General features: G+C 36.6%; 1 protein-coding gene across 2 annotated transcripts in view; it reads right to left on the bottom strand.

The window, feature by feature from the left end:
- Positions 1-19,240, bottom strand: part of UNC13C (unc-13 homolog C) — a 502,857-nt gene that overhangs the window by 55,993 nt on the left and 427,624 nt on the right. For both annotated transcript variants that reach the window (XM_054565404.1, XM_054565405.1), the window contains 2 exons: positions 15,383-15,463; positions 1,697-1,844 (listed from right to left, as the gene is read on the bottom strand). In XM_054565404.1, the coding sequence (XP_054421379.1) occupies positions 1,697-1,844; positions 15,383-15,463 (229 nt within the window). The remainder of the gene's footprint in view (positions 1-1,696; positions 1,845-15,382; positions 15,464-19,240) is intronic.

Consider the following 19,240-nt stretch of genomic DNA (forward strand, 5'->3'; position numbering starts at 1 on the left):
AGAGATTTAGAAGAGGGCAGGGGTGGTAAGCAAAGGGTACGTCAGGTCATTTTCAGCTCAGGTTCTTTGGGCCTGATCTTGCCTGGCTGGAAACAGTTGCAGGGATGATGAGGTAGGTAGGGATAAGTTTCCACAGCATGGCTGAAGGTAGCTACTGGAGAAAATGCAAAGCTGTTCAATATCTATGTCTTGCCAATTTCAATTGCGCCAAAAAAAAAAAAAAAAAAAAAAGAAAGCACACTCAGCAGATCCAGAAAAGGAGAGCAAAAAAGAAAAAGGAAGACCAAGTCTGAAACAATGTTACATGAAATCAGGTGGTTACTGGGATTGCAGATCCTCTTATCTGTCACCATGTTTTTAATGTTGCTATACAATATATACTATACAAATTAAATACAAGTGCCAAATTCTATATACCAAAATTGATACACATATATATTTTTGTGGTGTGAATCTATGCTAAAACATGGGCTGTATGCATATATGTATATACATAAATATATACCTCTAAAAGCAAAACACAAATTTTACATATTTACATTCCCTGGGAATAAATCTACACTATTTATATGATGTATTAGAATTGCACTGATATTTATGAAGTTCAGAAAATCTTGAAAGATCATGGATTCAGGGAGTAATGTTCTGAATATTTCTGTATTTCTTGATAGCCCTTCATGAGCTCAGCTTATTTCTCCTTTCTGGAACCATCCCAAGATGTAAGCTAGGTTTGCATATTATATTTTAAAAACTATCTGTAGCACTTAACGGGGCACTATCAGAAAGTACAAAGTGTTAAAGGCAGGCCAAGCACCTACATAGCACTTACCTTGATATCATCTTTGATGTAGTTAGAAAAGTTAAATATCCATGAAGAAACACAAATAAGTCTGGAGCATTTTCATCACAGGAAAAAAAATCTCTATTTCTTTTCTGAGGCTCTCTCAGGAATGAAGACAATATCCTCTTATTCATATTTATGATTTCTGTGCTTTGATTTATTATGTTCTAAAATTTGAGCCTGCATTTGGCTCTTTTTGACTCATGCTGACATTTTCAATAATCTCTCAGAAATGGCAGATCATAAATGCATATAATTACCAATATATAACAAATCACAGAGCAACTTGAAAGAAAGGTTATTTAACAGTAATATCCTAGAAGCTTGTGAAGTGGGAATGTTGTCTTGTGAAACAGATCTGGGTTTTAAATAAAATACTTACCTCTTGGCCCATTTCAAAGTAAAAGTTGAAAATTTTTCTCATTTAAAATTAAAATAAAGTGAGATTTCCCTTTTAAAAAACCCCAAAACAGCAGATTTTACATTTCAAATCAGGATTTGAGGAATTATCACTTTTGTAAGTTATCAAGACCAGCAAGCAATGAATTTTTTGTACTAAATTGAAAAGAATATAATAGTCATAGATATTCAAAACTAGATCTTGCTAGATTTTATGAAGTTAGAATCACCAAGTCAACCATTCTATACAGTTTTAGTGTTAAGCATCCCCTAGCATTACTGAAATTATTTATGAAATTAAAATTTATGAATGCTAAAAATTGGTAATTTTCCATTAACCATATCTTCCCTTATTGCTTTAATTTATTATGTAAAAATCATAGATACTATTTACAATAATTATGTTGAACTTTACTTAGATGTTCAGTTTATTATCACATCCAATGTGTTACTTACTCTGTGAGGTTTGTGTATCTATGAACTTCTTTATCAAGGCATCAGTTGTTTGGGTATAAAGACTGAGAGCATATCTCAGAGATTGAAGATCTGGGCTTTTCTCCAAGAAATTCTTTTTGAGGCCATTTCCTCCCGCATGAAAGTATTGCTAAAAAGAAAGTAAGTAATGTAAGCAGAAGCATTTGGAATAATACTGGAGAATGGGTTTTATTGCTGTAATAGTAAAGCTCAAATGGAATAATATAGTATGATCAAGGTAAGGTTGGTAAAAGACAGTGCTACCCCATTCCCATTGCTAAGCCATCACCATCTAATTCAGGTTCCTTCAATATCTCTGAAATGGTGCTCTAAACCATGGACCTGAGATCCTTAGGCTTAAGGCTTTGCCTCTAATTTAAAATTTCAGTTAAGCATATGAATTTATGAAGATGCAGTGATCAGCATCCTTTGGATGACACATTGAGATAATAGCCAACTTGGTTATTGACTTCTGTTTCTAGAGGATGAGAAAAATGTATACGGTTAGCAAAATTTCACAAGAAAGGTTACTCATCATGTTTCCAGACCCTAGTTTGTGATTCAAGGCCAGATACCTGCTAGTCCAACTTCCCCATCCTGTAATCACACAATGGTGCAGAGAGAGGCCAACCTGAAAACATAGAGTAGTCCTTAGAAAGTCAACATCCTTTGGCACTTGTGTCTGATAAATGTAATAAGTCATATAGGTTTTATTTTTTACTAATGTGAGTCAACAAACTCAGAACATTACAATATAGTTATAGGTAAGATAATAAAGAAGATGAAAGCTCTTTAACAAGAAATATAGTCATTGAAGAATGTTAGCATTTTATATGCTGCAAGAATTATGCATGGTATCTCTTTGGAAAGTAGAATATGTAGAGACATGTGATCAAACAAAAAATGTTTTCTCCCCTAATCATTTATAGATGATGATACATTTATACTATTTATAATATTTTGTTAATGTTAGGTAAACATTTCTTCCACTCTCTCTCTATACCAACAATGCTAAACACTCACTGCAACATGGCTGTAAATGATCCATGAGTCCACAAAATAACGTATTTTGAAAAGGCTCAACAAAAAATTTTGATAATGCTCTTAAATGGATACATGTCACCTCTCTATCCCACTCCTTTAAAAATTCTGAGCTAAAAAAATTCAATGAACTGAAAAACGATAATTACATCAATTTTCTCTCTTGTTCAAGGGGAGATGTAGAAAAATATCCTGCACATTTGTAGGCATCTAAGTGCACTTTTAAATAGTATAATGTAGGGAAGATTCAGGGCAATGGGGATATAATCAGAAGAAAGATTGCTTCAATTACAGACACCCTCCCCAAGGGGAAGAAACTGGCCACTTAAAATTCCAATAGGAGAAATGGAAAAAGCCTTTTCTTACTTTTTTAAAAAGGATAAAGATATAATATTTAAAATTGTTTTACACTTTGATCTTATAAAAATTTTAAAATACTTTCATAACAAGAAAGAATTTACTGAGAACTATGAGTCCAGAATTGTTTCAGGTGCATTGGTGAATGAAAAAAATATGATCGTTCCTGTCTTCATTAAAGATGAGATACCATTTAAGTGGAAAGATATTAAATAGATGTATTGAGAGGGAAAGGTTTAGTTTGGTCTTGACATTTCTCCTAGAGGAGTGTGGGGTGCTCTCTGGAGGTCTGTGTCCTTAAGAAGAACCAAGGAGCCATCAGATGCAATAACTCACCCTCCACAGTAAAGAGAGTGGATACACTGAACCAAAAATGGGCAGGATCTCTGAAAGGAACACATTCCCTCTTTCAGTGTTTCTCAGACAAGCTCCAGTCTCTTTAAACCTAAGCATAAGTGCTAAAGGATTATAATAAAAAGAAGAATAAGAAAAAGACTAAGAAGCAGCTATAATGGTATTTTGCCATCTTTTGGAGCTAATGAGAGCTATCAGGAATGACTGTGACTTTGAAATGGCAAAAAAGATTTAGTGGGATATTTGTCCTTTTCCTTGTCTTTAAGCTATTTTAAACTCTGTAAATGTAGGAAATGGGTAATAATGTAAATGACACTTGTCCATATAAATGCAAATTAATTATTTCTGGTAGGACAGGACTGATCATTGTTCTGTGGGGAGATCTGTGTTGCCCCATTTGTAAATTTACTTCAGCTTGCTTTATTACTTACCTGTATGTGTGGTTCTTGAAATTCTCCTTTGAGCCAGTTGTAAGAGCTTACTGGTTCCCTCATAAATAGATGAGGTAAATCACATTTTGGCTTATTTAATGATGGCACAATTATACTATACCCTCTTTTAAAAAGTGTTCTTTAGCAGTGTAAGTAGAGTAGCACGGGTAACAGCATTCATAAAGGTGACCAAAATTTTTACTGTCTAATTTGTGAGAACGGGGCCATGGGCCCGACGGCTCTCTCCACCAGCATCAGCGGCAGAGTCTGCCTTCCTGCCTGTCCTTTCTCCCTCTGTCTCTTAACAAGTATTTATTAAACCTGTACCATGAGCCAGACCTTATGACAGTAGCCAAATATATGAAGCTAGAGAGGTCCCAAGGTTGCTGTCAGAGGGGTTATAATCTACTAGGAAATGTAACCAAAATGACAACATGACTTCAGTAATAGCAGGTGTAAGAAAAATGATGTGAAATACAGACAATGAGGAGGAAAACAATTCTACTGGGGAAGGAGTTGGTAGAGGTTTCTAAAGAGGTAACATCTTTAATATTTATCATTTTATCAACACTGCCATTTTAAATTTCAGCAGCACCTAGATAAGTCACTGTAAATGGACTAAAGAAAGAAGACAATCCCGCTTGGTAACCAACAACACTTAAGAAGTGAGGTACTTATAGTTCTCAGAATATGTTTCTTTGGTATAGTTTGAACTATACTGGTTTCCTATTATTTTTCTATTCTTGTCACTAAACTTGTGCTGCCTAGAAGATTTAAGTTGCCTCTAGGCAGTGGTGGACCTAGGTAAGTTTAGAGATGACATTGTAGTCTTAAAGATTCAAAGTGCTTATTAACATAGTAAAGGTTCTGTGAGCCACTGTGGTAAAGAAATCTATTTAACCTTTCATTAACACATAAAGTAGTCCCCCTTTATCTGCAGGGTATACGTTCCAAGACCCCTGTGAATGCCTGAAACCAGGATATCACCAAACCCTATATATACTATTTTTTTCTTCTACATACATGCCTATGATAAAAATTAACTTATAAGTTGGGCACATAGAGGATTAACAACAATAACTAGTAATAAAATAGAACAATTATGAAAATACAGTGTAACAAAAGTTATGTGAAAGTGGCATTATTAAGTAAAATAAAGGTTACTTGAACATAAGCACTGTGATATCATGACAGTTGATTTGATTCCCAGGTTGGCTGCTGAGTGACTAAATGGGCAGGGGGTGTATACAGTGTGGAGACACTGGACAAAAAGGTGATTTATATCCTAATCAAGCCAAAGCGAGATGGCTAAGATATCATCGTGCTACTAAGAATGGTGCCCAAGTTAAAACTTATGCACTGTTTATTTCTGGGATTCTCCATTTCATACTTTTGGACTGTGACTGACTGCAGGTAACTGAAACCATGGGAAGTGAAAGCTCATTCTTAAAATTATTTGCAATAGGACAAATATCACAGAAGCCATTTATTAACACTTGGGGATACAAATATTCCAGGGTATATGATTTAGGAAACCCTAGGAATGTGACTGGATTTCATATAACAGATAGTTTTGAGGGTCTAGAAGGCTTCTTGAAAGAAGAAAACTAGACTTAGGCTATGAAGGCATAAACTATGTATTTCTTCTTGAACTCCTTATAATAATTGTATAGGAAGACATGTTTTTACTAGGAAGGCATTATTTTGTAGGTGTCTAGTACATGGGGAACTAATCATGAAATGAAAACATAAGATATGAGTTTGTTCCTGAGGAAAGCCTAAGGGTCTCCCCAGAGGCTTCAGTTGACACTGAACTGACTTCTGCTAAAGGCTCTGGCAGAATAATAAGCAAACAGAAGATTTGTAAGGGCAGAAAGGGTGCCTTTGTCTTTTGGGTGCATTGTATTATAGGAGGTGTTGCAAGATGAAACAGGGACAGAAGTAGCAATGTTAGGAGAGGAAACAAGAAACCAAGATGCTATGAATAAAAGTCTCCATTCGGTGAACACAGACAAATAAAATATGTTTTTGGCTCATTACTCAAAGAACAAAGGAAATGACTTCTGTGATTATGCGAATGAAACCTTAATGCAACACTATTTTATGGGAAGCCTTTCACATAGTGTTCAGAACCTTGGCCATGGCTCCAAAGAGCAAGGGTCTGTTTATCTCACTGGCACAGATAATCAGGAGAAAGGAGGATGCAGTCACAGGATGCACCTTGTCATTCAATTGAGTTTTGACTCTTGGCAAGAGCCTTAGTTTAAGGGGTATAGACGTGAGGCTGATATGTGGGAGTGAACGTCTTAGCTATTAAAATCCACTACCCACAGCTCAGTGGGGCTGAGTTGTTCTCCATTTGTTATAGTAAATATTTTGGAGGGGAATTATGTCCTAGAGGGGAATTTGTGAATGTGGGATTTTAAGTTTTCTCTATGTTTCCCTTGTGTATATCTAGAAACGTGGATTATTCTCCATTGATTCTAAACAAACAAACAAACAAACAAACAAACAAACAAAACCTATGACTCAGTTTCTTATTGTTCCTCTGCAACCTGCAGCATAATCCCCGAACCTTTTTGATCTGTTCAGATGTTTTACTTAGACTGGTGCAAATTAGCAGAAAATAATTGGCAAAATAACACATTGAGACAGGTCATTTTCTTCTCATTCAGGAAAGGAATTTTCAATCAGTTACTATGAGACAGGATAGTAAGAAGCTAGGAAAATTCCTTGGCAAGTGGAATAGGGAAACCGAGACAGAAAGCTGAACACAATAACTGAGCACTTTACAGCCAAGTGTAGACGGTCACCAGGGTTGGAGTGCCTGGCACGGAGCAAAAGTGGGAAAACAAGGACCTAAGGACCTCACCCCCAGGGAACCTCTTCTCCTCTGGCCTTTTCTCCCTGCAGATAACGTCTGGGCTTCAGCTGTATTTCAGCTCCAGGCTCAGAAAAGCAGCAAAGACAGCTGGGCAAGAGCAGAACCAACTGCAATGAGTAAAGACCCCTGCCCTGCCACTGACCCTGGAAAAGGAGCTCATGACCCCGAGAAAGCACACCTGGACAAGTTGTGAATATTCTGCCAGAACCCTCCCCTGGGACTTCCCTTAAGATTCCCACCTGCAAGAGACAAAAGCCTCAAGACAATGGACCCAGTGAGTGCTCTCTCACTCTGGTGCCATTCCCCTGTTCTTCCCCCAATTTCTTTCTTCATAGGCACGAGGCTCCTGAACTCTAAGGCAAAGGGCAGCTGGCAGCTTGTCCCAGGCTAACCCCCGGAACTTGTCTCCAAAGCCTCCTTTTCTCTGGCTTCTCAGTGCGCTAAGGCAGCTCAGCCTAGACTCTCCTGTTCCTTCTTTTATGTTACCCTTCCTTGTTTCACTGGCCCGAGCTTTAATAAATGAATGCTCATAGTCACCCAGACTCCTGGTATGAAATCTTTCCTACACAAAGTCAAGAACCCACACATTACAACTGGTCCTAGGCAGACCCACTCAGGGCCAGGACCCTGTCTGGTAACAAGGGGACCATAAAGAAGTCGGCTGTTCAGTGCTGTGAGGGATAAGGATGTTATCTGGGTGACATTTTCTCTACCCTTGGCCCGGTCCTGGCTGATATTTTCACCACAGACTTGGACAGACAAAGGGAGAAAGCATGTTTTACAAATGTGTGCCACTGAGCCACAGCTTGAAGTTATTACATTGGATGGATGACAGAGTCTGGCTTCAAAGGTCTTGGCAGTCTGGAATGGTGGGTCAACATATACATTGGATCAGGTGACAAAGAGAGAAAAAGGGTCTTTATTTATGATAAAATGTTTTCTGCAAACAATAGGGGTGACTCAGTTTAACATCAGTAATATTTAATAAGCCATAAAGCTTTATTTGTTTTCGAGTTCATCATGATTTAGTAAGTGATGGGGCAGCTATCAAAGCTAATAACATCTTATCATGTATTAATATAGGTAATCAGGTCAAGAGCAACAACATTCCCTGCTGGTTAGAACAGATCTGGATTATTAGAGTCATCCCTAATTCATTCCTAGGCTTCATTGTTTATGAGAACTATGAAAAAGTGAAGAGTGTCCAAAGGTAGAAGAGCAGGATAGTGTAGGCCTAGGGACATGTTATTTACTAAACAGCTGCAACAACTTCAGGCCGCATTGATAGTTTTCTTCTGTTTGAAGGGGTATCGTATACAAAACCAAGTGTAGTTTTTTATAGTAGTTTCAAAGGACAGAAAGAGGGCAAATGCATAACTACAAGGATCAGAAAAGCAGATTTTTGGTTCAATTTAAAAACTTTTGCAATAACAACTGTGTCTTAAAAATTGGGGCTGTTGCTTTTGAGTTAGAGAGGTGCCATTACTGGCCATTAGGCGGTGGTGAGCTGACCACAGGCCAACAACACTGCAGATGGCATCTCTCTGTATGAGCAGGCGAAGGGAGATACTGGGTTATGGATCCGATTCTGAGATTTTAGAATCCCCTTCTCCTCTTTGACTCTCAGCCCTTTACTTTAAAATGTGCTAGATAATGTAATTTTTTTTATCTTTCCTCTGTGCAATGTAATTTTTGCATAGATTATTTAACCACACAGAATATCAGTTCATTTATTTGTAGACTGGGAACAGAAATATTCTCTGTGCCTGACTGTAGTGTGGTAAAGATGAAATTAATTGTTCTATCTGTAACAGCTTTGTGAACTGTAAAGAACATTCCACTTGCAAGAAAATATACTTAACTGATAGAATAACTCCCCAAATGCTAGCCCTACTTTTTTTCCTGAGCACCAGTCCCTGCCTCCAGCAGTTACTGGATACTTATTTTCACCTTCCTGAGACTTATCTCACTCCAATGTGGCAATAGGAAGATGGCCCTCCTGCCGAATTTGCCATTTTTCTCAGTGGAACCATATTTTCCCAGCCACTTGGTTGATAACCTCTGAGTCATCCTGGGTTCCTCCCTAACTCTTGCCCCAATTTCAGTTGCCAAGTTCCAGTGACTCTCCCTTTCTTGTATCACGTCCACCTTTTCCTTTCTACTCCTGTGGCTACCTCCATGGCAATAGCCCTCATCATCTTACTCATTAAATAACTGTAATTGATCTTTGTGACTATAATCTTCAATCATTCAATCCATTTTGCACATTCCTATGAAATTTCCATTGCTAAAGTGGTACTTCTGTCATGCCATATATTTTCAAAATCATTAATGGCTCCTCATTTAAGAATCCACTGAGGGCACAAATGGACCTCCGTATTTTTAACTTAAAGCTAATTTTACACCATTTTACTATGCAAACATCCTGCTAAATCCAGTCTGGTGGGTGGAATGGTCTAGCCACTTGACTCCTAACCCTCTGGTCTTGTGCCTTTCTATGGTGGAATCCTTTCTCCCTGATTATGTCCAAATCATGAACCTTCCTCCAAGGAAACCTTGTCATTTCTATCCACACTGTTAGCTTCCTTCCATGCCATCGAGACTGCTCCTTCAGCTTTTCCTGATCCCTTCAAAGCACAGTGGCTGCTCACTCCTCTAAGCCATCACCACTTTTTCCTGTGCCCCTCTATTAGTGTCTGTATGACCCTGTTTCACCTCTCACACTGTCATCTTATACATTGACACATACCATTATCTAGTTTTTAATGTGCCTTTTCCATCTTTATATCTAGAGTAAAACCTCCTTGAGAGAAGGAACCACACTGCTTCCCAGAGGGACGTCTCAGGAAATAATGAAGAATCTTTGGGGGGTTTGTGCCCTTTATAGTGAGAAGTGGCTGTGCACAGGCAAGGCCTTAAGGACTTGAACTATTGCTTGGGGCAAAGAATCACATTTAATAGGTAGTGGCTTCACTGTAAGAGAAGGAAAGGTTTATTAAGAAAGGAGGGAAAAAACTGGTTGCCTTAGGGAACATGGGATCTTGTGTTGAACAGTAGAGAGTGGCTCCTCCAAAATAAACCAATTTTCAGGCAACATGGTAGTTACATTTAAAGAGCTTCTTATGTGACAGGAACTGTTTTACTTTTTTTATATAAGATAACTAATTTAATTTTCTGACAATAATCCCATCAGTCCTATTTTCATTCCCATAGGAAAGGAAAATAACTTGCACACTGGAGTTTTTCTCTCTTAATCACACACTATCCTGTTACTGTAATTGCCAGTGGTATAATTGCCTCATGGTTCTGAATATTTTATTTACATTTGTATTTATATTCATTTTCCGATGTTTGTAAAATCTTCCATTCTTTATACTCATAAGTTGGCTTCGATAATGTAAGGGTGCCTGGTTAACAGCACTATTGTTACATCTGAAAGATGTAACTATGGTCAACAGAACTATGAATAAAATATCATTTTCTTTAACTTGGAAAATATCTAGAGATATTTTCTGGGGTTTTTTTGTATTATTCATGAAACTGCAAAAGACCTGATTATAATTTGTGAGAGAAAAAAATAGCACTACTAAGTAAAAAAAAAGTCAAGATAAATATTGTCTGCATGCTTAGCAAGACATTCCTTTTATAATCCCATTTAAAAGCGTTCTAAATTCTTCAGCTCTTCATAGTGGTCATATATTTGAAGATCTTTCATGATCTATTTTTACTGACTGATGGGAACATGCTAATGCTTCTTCCCGAATTTGCAGGAGGAATTTGCTTTTTGGTTACATATACTATTTTGTTAGTGACTTCCCATCATCAATTCTTTCCTTTTCTTACCATAATTTTGGTAAATTCAGGCAGATAACTTACTTTGGAAACTTAGATATAATAATAACCTGCCTTTGCAACTGAGATATACTTTAAGAAAATAATTTGATAGATATTTAAAAATTATTTCTACTATACCTGGAGTCCTCTTTTTCATTATCATATCAGATTAGGCTACTCCCTCCTCCCTCTTGACAGCAGTCTAAAGTTCAGATTCTTTATCTCATGTTTAAACTTCAGTATTTTGGCTGCAATCCAATGCTCCTCTTTTATTCCCTGTACCACACAACCAGTCATGATCTGCTCCTTCCACTAGGCTGGGGGAGGTTTTCAGGTGGCCCACACCTTTGGGCATTTCGCTTCTGCTTTTCTCTAGGCCTACAACATCTTTCCCTCTTGCTTTTCTCCAATTTATTATTGAAATTCCAGATTTTTTTTCCCTAGGAAGTTTTTCCCTGGGTAACCACAAAGAAGTTATCACTCCTGCTACACTTCCCACAGCTTTGTCCACACTTCTTTTATTTTATCAATTGTAGATGTTTTTGCTCATAAGTCAAGAGCAAGGTCTCTCTTATCTCCAGCCACCAAATTCATGCCTCACCATATTTTCTATATACAGGACACCTTCAAATACTTTTTAAATTACAATATTCCAAACTAGGTGAGGTACTGTGTTCTTCCCATGAGCAGCTGACTTTTACATAATGCAAAAATGATACTATATATAATGATAAAAAAAGAAGATGCTGAGAGGCAGCCACCAGAATTGCCTTGTGAATAATAAATAAGAGGATGAAGTAAGACCTTAGGATAAGAACCTCAGGTATAACATCGCATTGCATATCCTGCTTTTTGTCTGAAATCCTGAGTACCAGAAATGGTGTACTATTAAACTGGAAAGTAGTAAGTAAATTCCAAAGCCATATTTGAATAGATATTCATATTTACTCCGAATTCTTTCCTTTATACCAAGAAATGCAGATTGCTAGAGGGCCCTGATGCATATGCTTATTATTTTTAACCCCCAGTATTGCCACTGAATGAAGTTAAAGACATCTGCAGCATACAATGCAGAACCAAATGACAAGTGTTCCAGGAGAACTGCAAGGGTGAGAAAAATAAAACCAGCCAGCTATTTTTCCTGGGTATTTAATTTTCATCATAAAATAACAAGCATTGTTCAAGATTTAAGAATTTTCTTAAGTCTGGGGATTCATGCTCAGGTCGAGTACTTCCTTTAGGAAAAAATGTCTCCTGTTCTCTTAAAGAGCCCCCATTTCAGGGAATGCAGCAGTCCTGAGTCTTCCTGATATGTGATCTGAGACTCAAAAGCTCAACTAGGACCATTCAAGCCAGTGTTTCCCAATTGGCCTCTCTATTAGCTTGCACAGAATGATTAAGTAGTTAGCTATCTGACTCATAGCTGTCATCTTTCTACTTTGATTTTCAAATACTGTTGATTTGGCTCTGTTGGCAGTTGAATGGAATGTCTCAGTGCAACCATGGTAGCTGCAGCATATCACTGTAAGTTTTTTTAAAAAATGATCATTTATTTTTAGAGAGGGGAAGAGAAAGAGAAAGAGAGGGAGAAATGGAGAGAAACATCAGTGTGTGGTTGCATTTAGCGTGCCCCCTGCTGAGGACCTGGCCTGCAACCCAGGCATGTGCCCTACACTGGGAATTGAACCAGCAACTCTTTGATTCCCAGGCTGGCATGCAATCCATTGAGCCACACTAGCTAGGGCACCGTAACTTCTGTTACTTGTACCATATTCTAACCTTATAGCTTATAATTAAAACTACTTGTGACTAGGATGAGAAGATATCAGTAAAATAGTTATTATTTAAGAGTCAATATATTTTTATCAATACTTAGATAGAGGTTAAAGGATTTTAAATTACTTTGAAATAATTGGAAAATAATCTAAATAATTGAAATACAGAATTTTAATTTAAAAAGTGTCACTCTGAAGAAATATTATCCATTTTGGCATGCCACATTTCATCTATACTTGTTTTTAACATTTAGTGGAATAATGTGACATAGAAGCAAGGACAATGACCATAGAGTTTGGAGTTTTTTCTCAGCTCTGCCAACTACTAGCAGGTCTGTAGCCTTAGACAAACAATTCAAACCCTCTTAGTCTCTGTTTCCTCATCTAAAAATGTGAATAATCATTTTTGACCTGTCTAACACCCAGGATATTTATAAGGACCAGGCGAAATGATCTACATACCTGGAAGATATTTGAAAAAATTAAAGCAGTATTTCAGTCTATAATTCTAGAAACTCCTTAGTCTTCTCCTTATTTTCTTACTCTTAGCTAATTTGCTTAAATTGAACTAAAAAGAAATTAAGGCTCATCTCTTTTGCAGCCTTTGGGCGTTAGTCTGGTTAGCATCTGCTGCTTCTAAGAACATCTTCCTCATGAGGTCTCTGCTTGTCTTGTAGTGTTCCCTTGCTGGGCTCTAGGCAGACGTCTCAATGTTTCAATTATTTTAAGTAGTGTTCTTCTTTCTCTTGAATTCCTTTGTAGTCAACATGAGAATTAGCACTTGGTAAGACAGTAGGGGCAAATCTCAGCTGCAGACAAGATAAAGGGAATCCTAGCTTTAGTAATTGAGGACAGGGCCATTGAAAGCAAATATCAGGAGAAAGCCTTGGTAGAAGGGCAGGCCACAAGACTGAGAGAATCTAATAGTAGGCCTTGCTTGGAGACTCCTGAGAAAGAGTTGGCATCATAGAAGCTAGGGAATAGGGAGACTGGAGACCCAACCTCAGGCGCTGAGGCTCAGGAGTGCCAGGATAAGGCTCCAAGATAATGAGATAATGACAAAGACCCATTTATTGAATATTGGACACGAGATAGATCCTAAAGAGCAAGGCAAGTGATTGGTGGCTGAGGCTGAATTAAAAGATCACCACAGAGGCCCCAGGCAGGAAGATGGGGTAGTAAACTGTCAAGATGTAGATTTGTTTGGGGGTCAGGATTGTCCCAGAGTTTGGGCAGAGCTCAGCTTCCAGGTGTTGGTCATGTGGCTTGACCAAGAAGAATTACAGAAACATTGCAGTTGAGGACGGGAGACAGCTCTGTTATTACTTTGAATGCCATTCCTTATTTCACAGAACACTATTTTTTTCTTTCTTAAAGTCATACACTCATCTAATAAAATCTATGAAGAGCTGAATTTAGATTCTAAAAATTTTACATTTTCTTCCCTCTTCATGGTGCACTTCAGAGTTCTTATTTTTTCTACTAGCATTTCTCTATTATTTTGGTCATTTCTATTCACATTTTTTGAAAATAATTAAAAATAACTGTTTTTTCATTTTTTCCTATATTGATTTTTCATCTTTCCTAAAAATTATTTTGTAAAGTTTCCATATTTTCAGGCAATACTCTTTTTTTAAAAAAATATTTATTCAGACAATACTCTTGCTGCATATTTAGAAATTCTATTTCTATATTCTCACAGCTTAAATTCACACTCCCCAGTTTCCATTAGGTGTTACAAAACTTACACTTCAGAGATTTCATTTTGCAGTTTTTGACATTGAAGAAGTAAAAGATAGCCTCTTATTAAATGCTGACATTGCAAAACAGGAGCCATGAAGTGGTAGTTTTGTGAAGGTGTCCAGTTGTTAAACAGAGAGAACTCTGTTCTAATGCATACCATTCCAATGTCTGTTTCTATCCAGTGAGATTATTCCTTGCTCTGAAAACTGCTCCTGGTAGCTAACACTGTTTGTTACACTGTTCATACACCCTGAATCAATAGATGCTTCCCCCCGTGAAGCATGGAGACATTGGACACAGTTTGAATTTAGAAGATAAATTAATTTTTTACTCTTTAATACACTTTAACATATAAGTACAAAACTTATATATATAAATATATAAGGGATCTATGAAAACAAAGAAATTCTAAGTTAAATTTTGAGATTTGCCCATATTTAGTCCACACTACAACCTTTGTCAACCTCTGGCTATGAAAAATTGAGGCACACAACACAATGCCTTTGAGTTTTGAGCAGAAAATTAAATTATTGTGCTTAATAAGAAAGAGGAGAAGATTGATCTTTAAAAAACCACTTCAGGAGTGGGGTGAGTGGAGGTGAAAGCGGTATAAGGGGGATAAATGGTAGGAACAGTACAACAAAAAATAAACTATTAATACATATAAATAGTAGCCCCAGCTGGTGTGGCTCAGTGAATTGAGCACCGGCCTGTGAACCAAACCACCAGTTTGATTCCCAGTGTAGGGAACATGACTGGGTTGCAGACCAGGTCTCTTCTGGGGGGCACAGGGTGCGAGATGCAACCACACATTGATGTTTCCCTCTCTTCCTCCCTCTCTTCTGCTCTCTAAAAATAAATAAATAAAATCTTTAAAAATATATAAATAATAAATAAATACAAATAAAAACTATTTCGACAAGCATAGAACACATAAAAAGCAATTCTGTTACCCTCTAATCCCCTGAAGCACCTGTTTAACTGGGCTCTGGGGATAGTACATGTCTTTCTTTGAAAAGATATTACAACATAGGTTTCACACATGTTTTCTAGAGATAGAAAAAGGAGGCGAGTAAAAGGCCAGAGTAATATGTAAGGAGATAGTATGGGATAAGTCTGACACACTTCTGGAATCTATCCATATGACTGTCCATGGATGGCACAGCTCTATAGATATGCATCTGGGATACGTTTCTCTGAGGCTACACAGAGGACTCTGGATGCATATCTAGAGGCACTGGAGCCTTACCTTGATGGTAGCCAGGACCACCTCCATTATAGTGCACTGTCTTAGCGTCAGACCTTTGGCATCCTCTCGAATCATGTGTTCCTGTTAAACAGGTTAACAATTGCTTATAAAATGACCTGTTCATTTATTTAATAACTATTTTCAAACAAAATTAGTATAATTCCCATATGCAAACATTTCTATTTGAAATACTTTCTCATCAACACACTTTAGATGATTATTTTGTCATGTATTTAATAAACATCCATTTTGCCAAAAGAAATGCTAAATATTTACTTAAAGAGTAATACTTTGATTCCTATGTGGCTTTTTTCCAAGTTAATATTAGAATAAAAGAGAGAAACCTGAAAAATATGAGTCAAAGCTTTTTCTCCTTAATTCCTTGCTTTATGTTCTGTAACACCATAGAACATCAATTATGGAAGGGATTTAAGAGGTGAATTTTAGCCTCTCTCTATTACTACTGATAAAGACCACCTTAGTATAATGCCTACAATTTATTCTCTTTCCTATTAGCCCCTTAATGCTTACTCATTGCTAGGAAAGTGTTAACTAAATTTAGGTCTAGATATTTTCAATGTTTCAAAATCATTTTTCAATATTTAAAACTGATTTCCATGTTTTACAATAGATTTTCCTCAATGTTCAATGTAAGCTCTCTTAACCCATCATTCAAAACTCCTTTAGGGAAATGAAGACAATAATAAAGAAAATAGAAATTTGTCTAAGAGAAAAGTTTTAAAAGTCCTGATCTCCCAAATTAATACCACCTCCCCTAAGTGACCACTATTCTAGTCAATAAGATCCAACAAATATTGACTGAGTGCTCATTATGTGCCAGTACTCTTCCAGGTAATTGAGACATACTATTCAATTAAAAAAAGACTTTTGTCCCGTTGGAACTTAAATTCTAACTTCTATAGGTGCCGTTGTGTGAATTAGAGGGAAAGCCCATGTGGGTGGACACAACTCCAAGAATGTATGGCCTGATTAATGGATCCGTGCCTTTGGTCAGTTATAAAAGGTGTTTCTTTTTCTCTTGGGTGCAGCCCCACATCAGCACACATTGCTTGTCAAGTGGAGCATGGGCTTTATTTTGACCATCCTTTGCTACTTTAGCCAGGCACTCTGTACAATTCACAAATTGTGGAATCACAACTGCTGGCTCATCTTTTTGTTTTAGCCCTTATACTGTTATTTAGTAGATGCCACAACTTCCTGAAGGTGGTTTCTATGTCTTACTTTTGCAGCCTTTCAATGCCTATCTTGGCAATTATCACCGGCTAGACGCCCAATATATTTTTGGAAATTGAATTGTACTCCTTTTAGCTTATCTTGTAAAGTTCAATGTGCTTAAATAGAATCATACTCCTTTGAATATTGTTGAAACCATGGTATAGTGCTTCATGGATCCATAGTATACACACCTGCATTTTGCTGCATCTTGCTGATACAGGGATCTCAGCTCAAACATATGAGTCCATTTAATATTTTTAAACAAATATTAAGTACCCATTGAGACTCAAAAAGTAATGGAAAATGTTTCCTGAAGTATAGGGGAAAATGCTATAGGACAAGTAAATACAAATATTTTAGGTTAAACACATCTCTGCCTTCATCAGTGTTGGCTAGCTTTATGAAGGGGTCATATTTTTTTTTATTGTGTATTTATTTCATTTTATTTATTTATTTAAAATTTTTTTTATTGTTCAAATATATTTGTCTCCATTTTCCCACCACCACTTTCCCTTGCCCCACCCAACCCCACCTCCCACATTTTAAATATAGATGCTGATAAATATATATGCAGTGATATGGAAAAATATAATTCTTGGTAGAAATAATTTCTGGGATTTAACAACAGCTCATTCAAATAAAGGAGTCTTTAAAAGAGGATGGCAATGAGTAATTGCCCAATGAGTTACTGCTTGCTTGCAGTAAATGCATAGTCTCAGATTTTTTTATTAATTAGTTTGATATTATATCACCTCTATCCTTAAGATGTATTCATTTAAAAAAATTATGACAAATATGATCCCATTAAATAACAAAAACTTGGATGTATATAATATGCATACATTATGAAGTTCCAGAAACATGAGGTAATAAATATATATCAAATTGCTGAATAAATACTTGTTTCATGAATTTGTTCAAAAATAACAGTTCCCTTACTGTTCTGGTTTTCTTGATCATGTATTCTTTTAAGTGATATTGTTATTTATTAGTATTTCTATATAGGATTTCTAAATTTAGCCATTGGTGAATTACTCTAAATAGCACTTTTCCAATGGATCAAGTCTGCTTTCAAACTAATATATAAAAAATGTAAGGGTCCATGGTTTAAAATATATATACTCGTATATTGGTAGTGACAGTCTAGTAGAATAAATAAGGGAAAATAGCTTTGAAAAATGTCAAGTTCTTTCTTATGGCTAGATTTTAAGTTTTTGTATATGATTATTGAAGCTTTATTGCTATATAATTCAAATAATAATTATATGGGCAAATAATTTAAAAATTAAAAAAAATCAAGGGTAACAGAAAAATATTATGTAAAACTAAGTTATTTATCATCACCTATAGATATCAAGATTGTATTTTTAGTCCTTCAGACTATTTTAGTGTTGATGAAATAACCCTTTTATGACATTTTATTCATAATTTGCTATTACATTATTATAATCAAAAGAGAATTAATTGAATTGATGAAATGGGGGGACTGTGAAAGGACCTAACCTATGTTTTCTGTGGCCTCTGATTTTTTCTACATAACATGCATATGTGTTGTGGGGAGCTAGTCTCCATCCCACTCAGAGTTTACAAGACTCGGACAGGCCTGACTGCACCCTCAGCTCAGGGAGGGGTATGTGAGTTAAGCCAAATGGCATATGTCACTCCCCAGGCCACAGCGGCTGGGCCTGGGAATGCTGATAATACTTCGTCAGAGCTGACGATGCCTGCCAGTGGATTTTGCTGGAATTCCTTGCATCAGGACAGGTGTTCTCTACAAGATTTCAAGTTCAAATATATTAGATACAGAACAGAGACAACTACTTTACAAACAGGAAGGGAGGTTTGTTACAGCAATACATAAAATAAGGAAAGAGCAGAGCTGAAAGACAGCAACTGATTTCTGTAGCATCGTTTGAGTTCCTAATCAAGCAATGATGGGAACCAGAGTAATCCTAGGACTACATAGTTTCATGTAGAAATAAAATCCCCCCCTCGCTTATATTGTAGAAAAAAAAAAGTATGGCTTTTCATCACCTGAAACTGAAACATTTCTACCTGATATAATGATTCATTCAGGAAACTGAAGCTCAGGGACATGGAGCATGTTTTCTAACATCACACAGATGCTAGAAGCCTGGCTGGGGCCATTTCCTTTGTAATGTGACACTAAGCTATTTCACCTTCATGGCTGTTTAAGAGAAACTTCAACAGCATATTAATCCATTTTTTAAAGAAGAAACTAGAAATCCCAGGAAGGTAATAAGAGGGATAAAGAAAGAGAGATGCAAGATACAGAATAATAGTTTGGCAGTGACATCCACCTTCTTTCTGAAGTATCAAAATCACTGAATACCTGTAAGAAATAATTTTAGGTGATAGTTTTGTCTTCTAAATGAATTATTGGCTTTTTTTTTTTTTTCCTGAGGAAGGGGATAATGTAGGTGACAGAATAGGATTCTGAAATTATAGGGCAGCTATTTTATCACAGTAAGTAATTACACAGTCAAATGGATTATCTTCCCCCTGTGTTTAACACACAAAACAATACCCATGATACATAACTTGGAGCTGCCAGCTGGAGGAGGAGGCAAGTAGCTCTTTCTGTGAGTGGGAGGTGATATC

This window comes from Pteronotus mesoamericanus, unplaced genomic scaffold (genome assembly GCF_021234165.1).
Source record: "Pteronotus mesoamericanus isolate MK-2021 breed Mesoamerican mustached bat unplaced genomic scaffold, CSHL_Meso_final contig_164, whole genome shotgun sequence".
Classification (NCBI taxonomy): domain Eukaryota; kingdom Metazoa; phylum Chordata; class Mammalia; order Chiroptera; family Mormoopidae; genus Pteronotus; species Pteronotus mesoamericanus.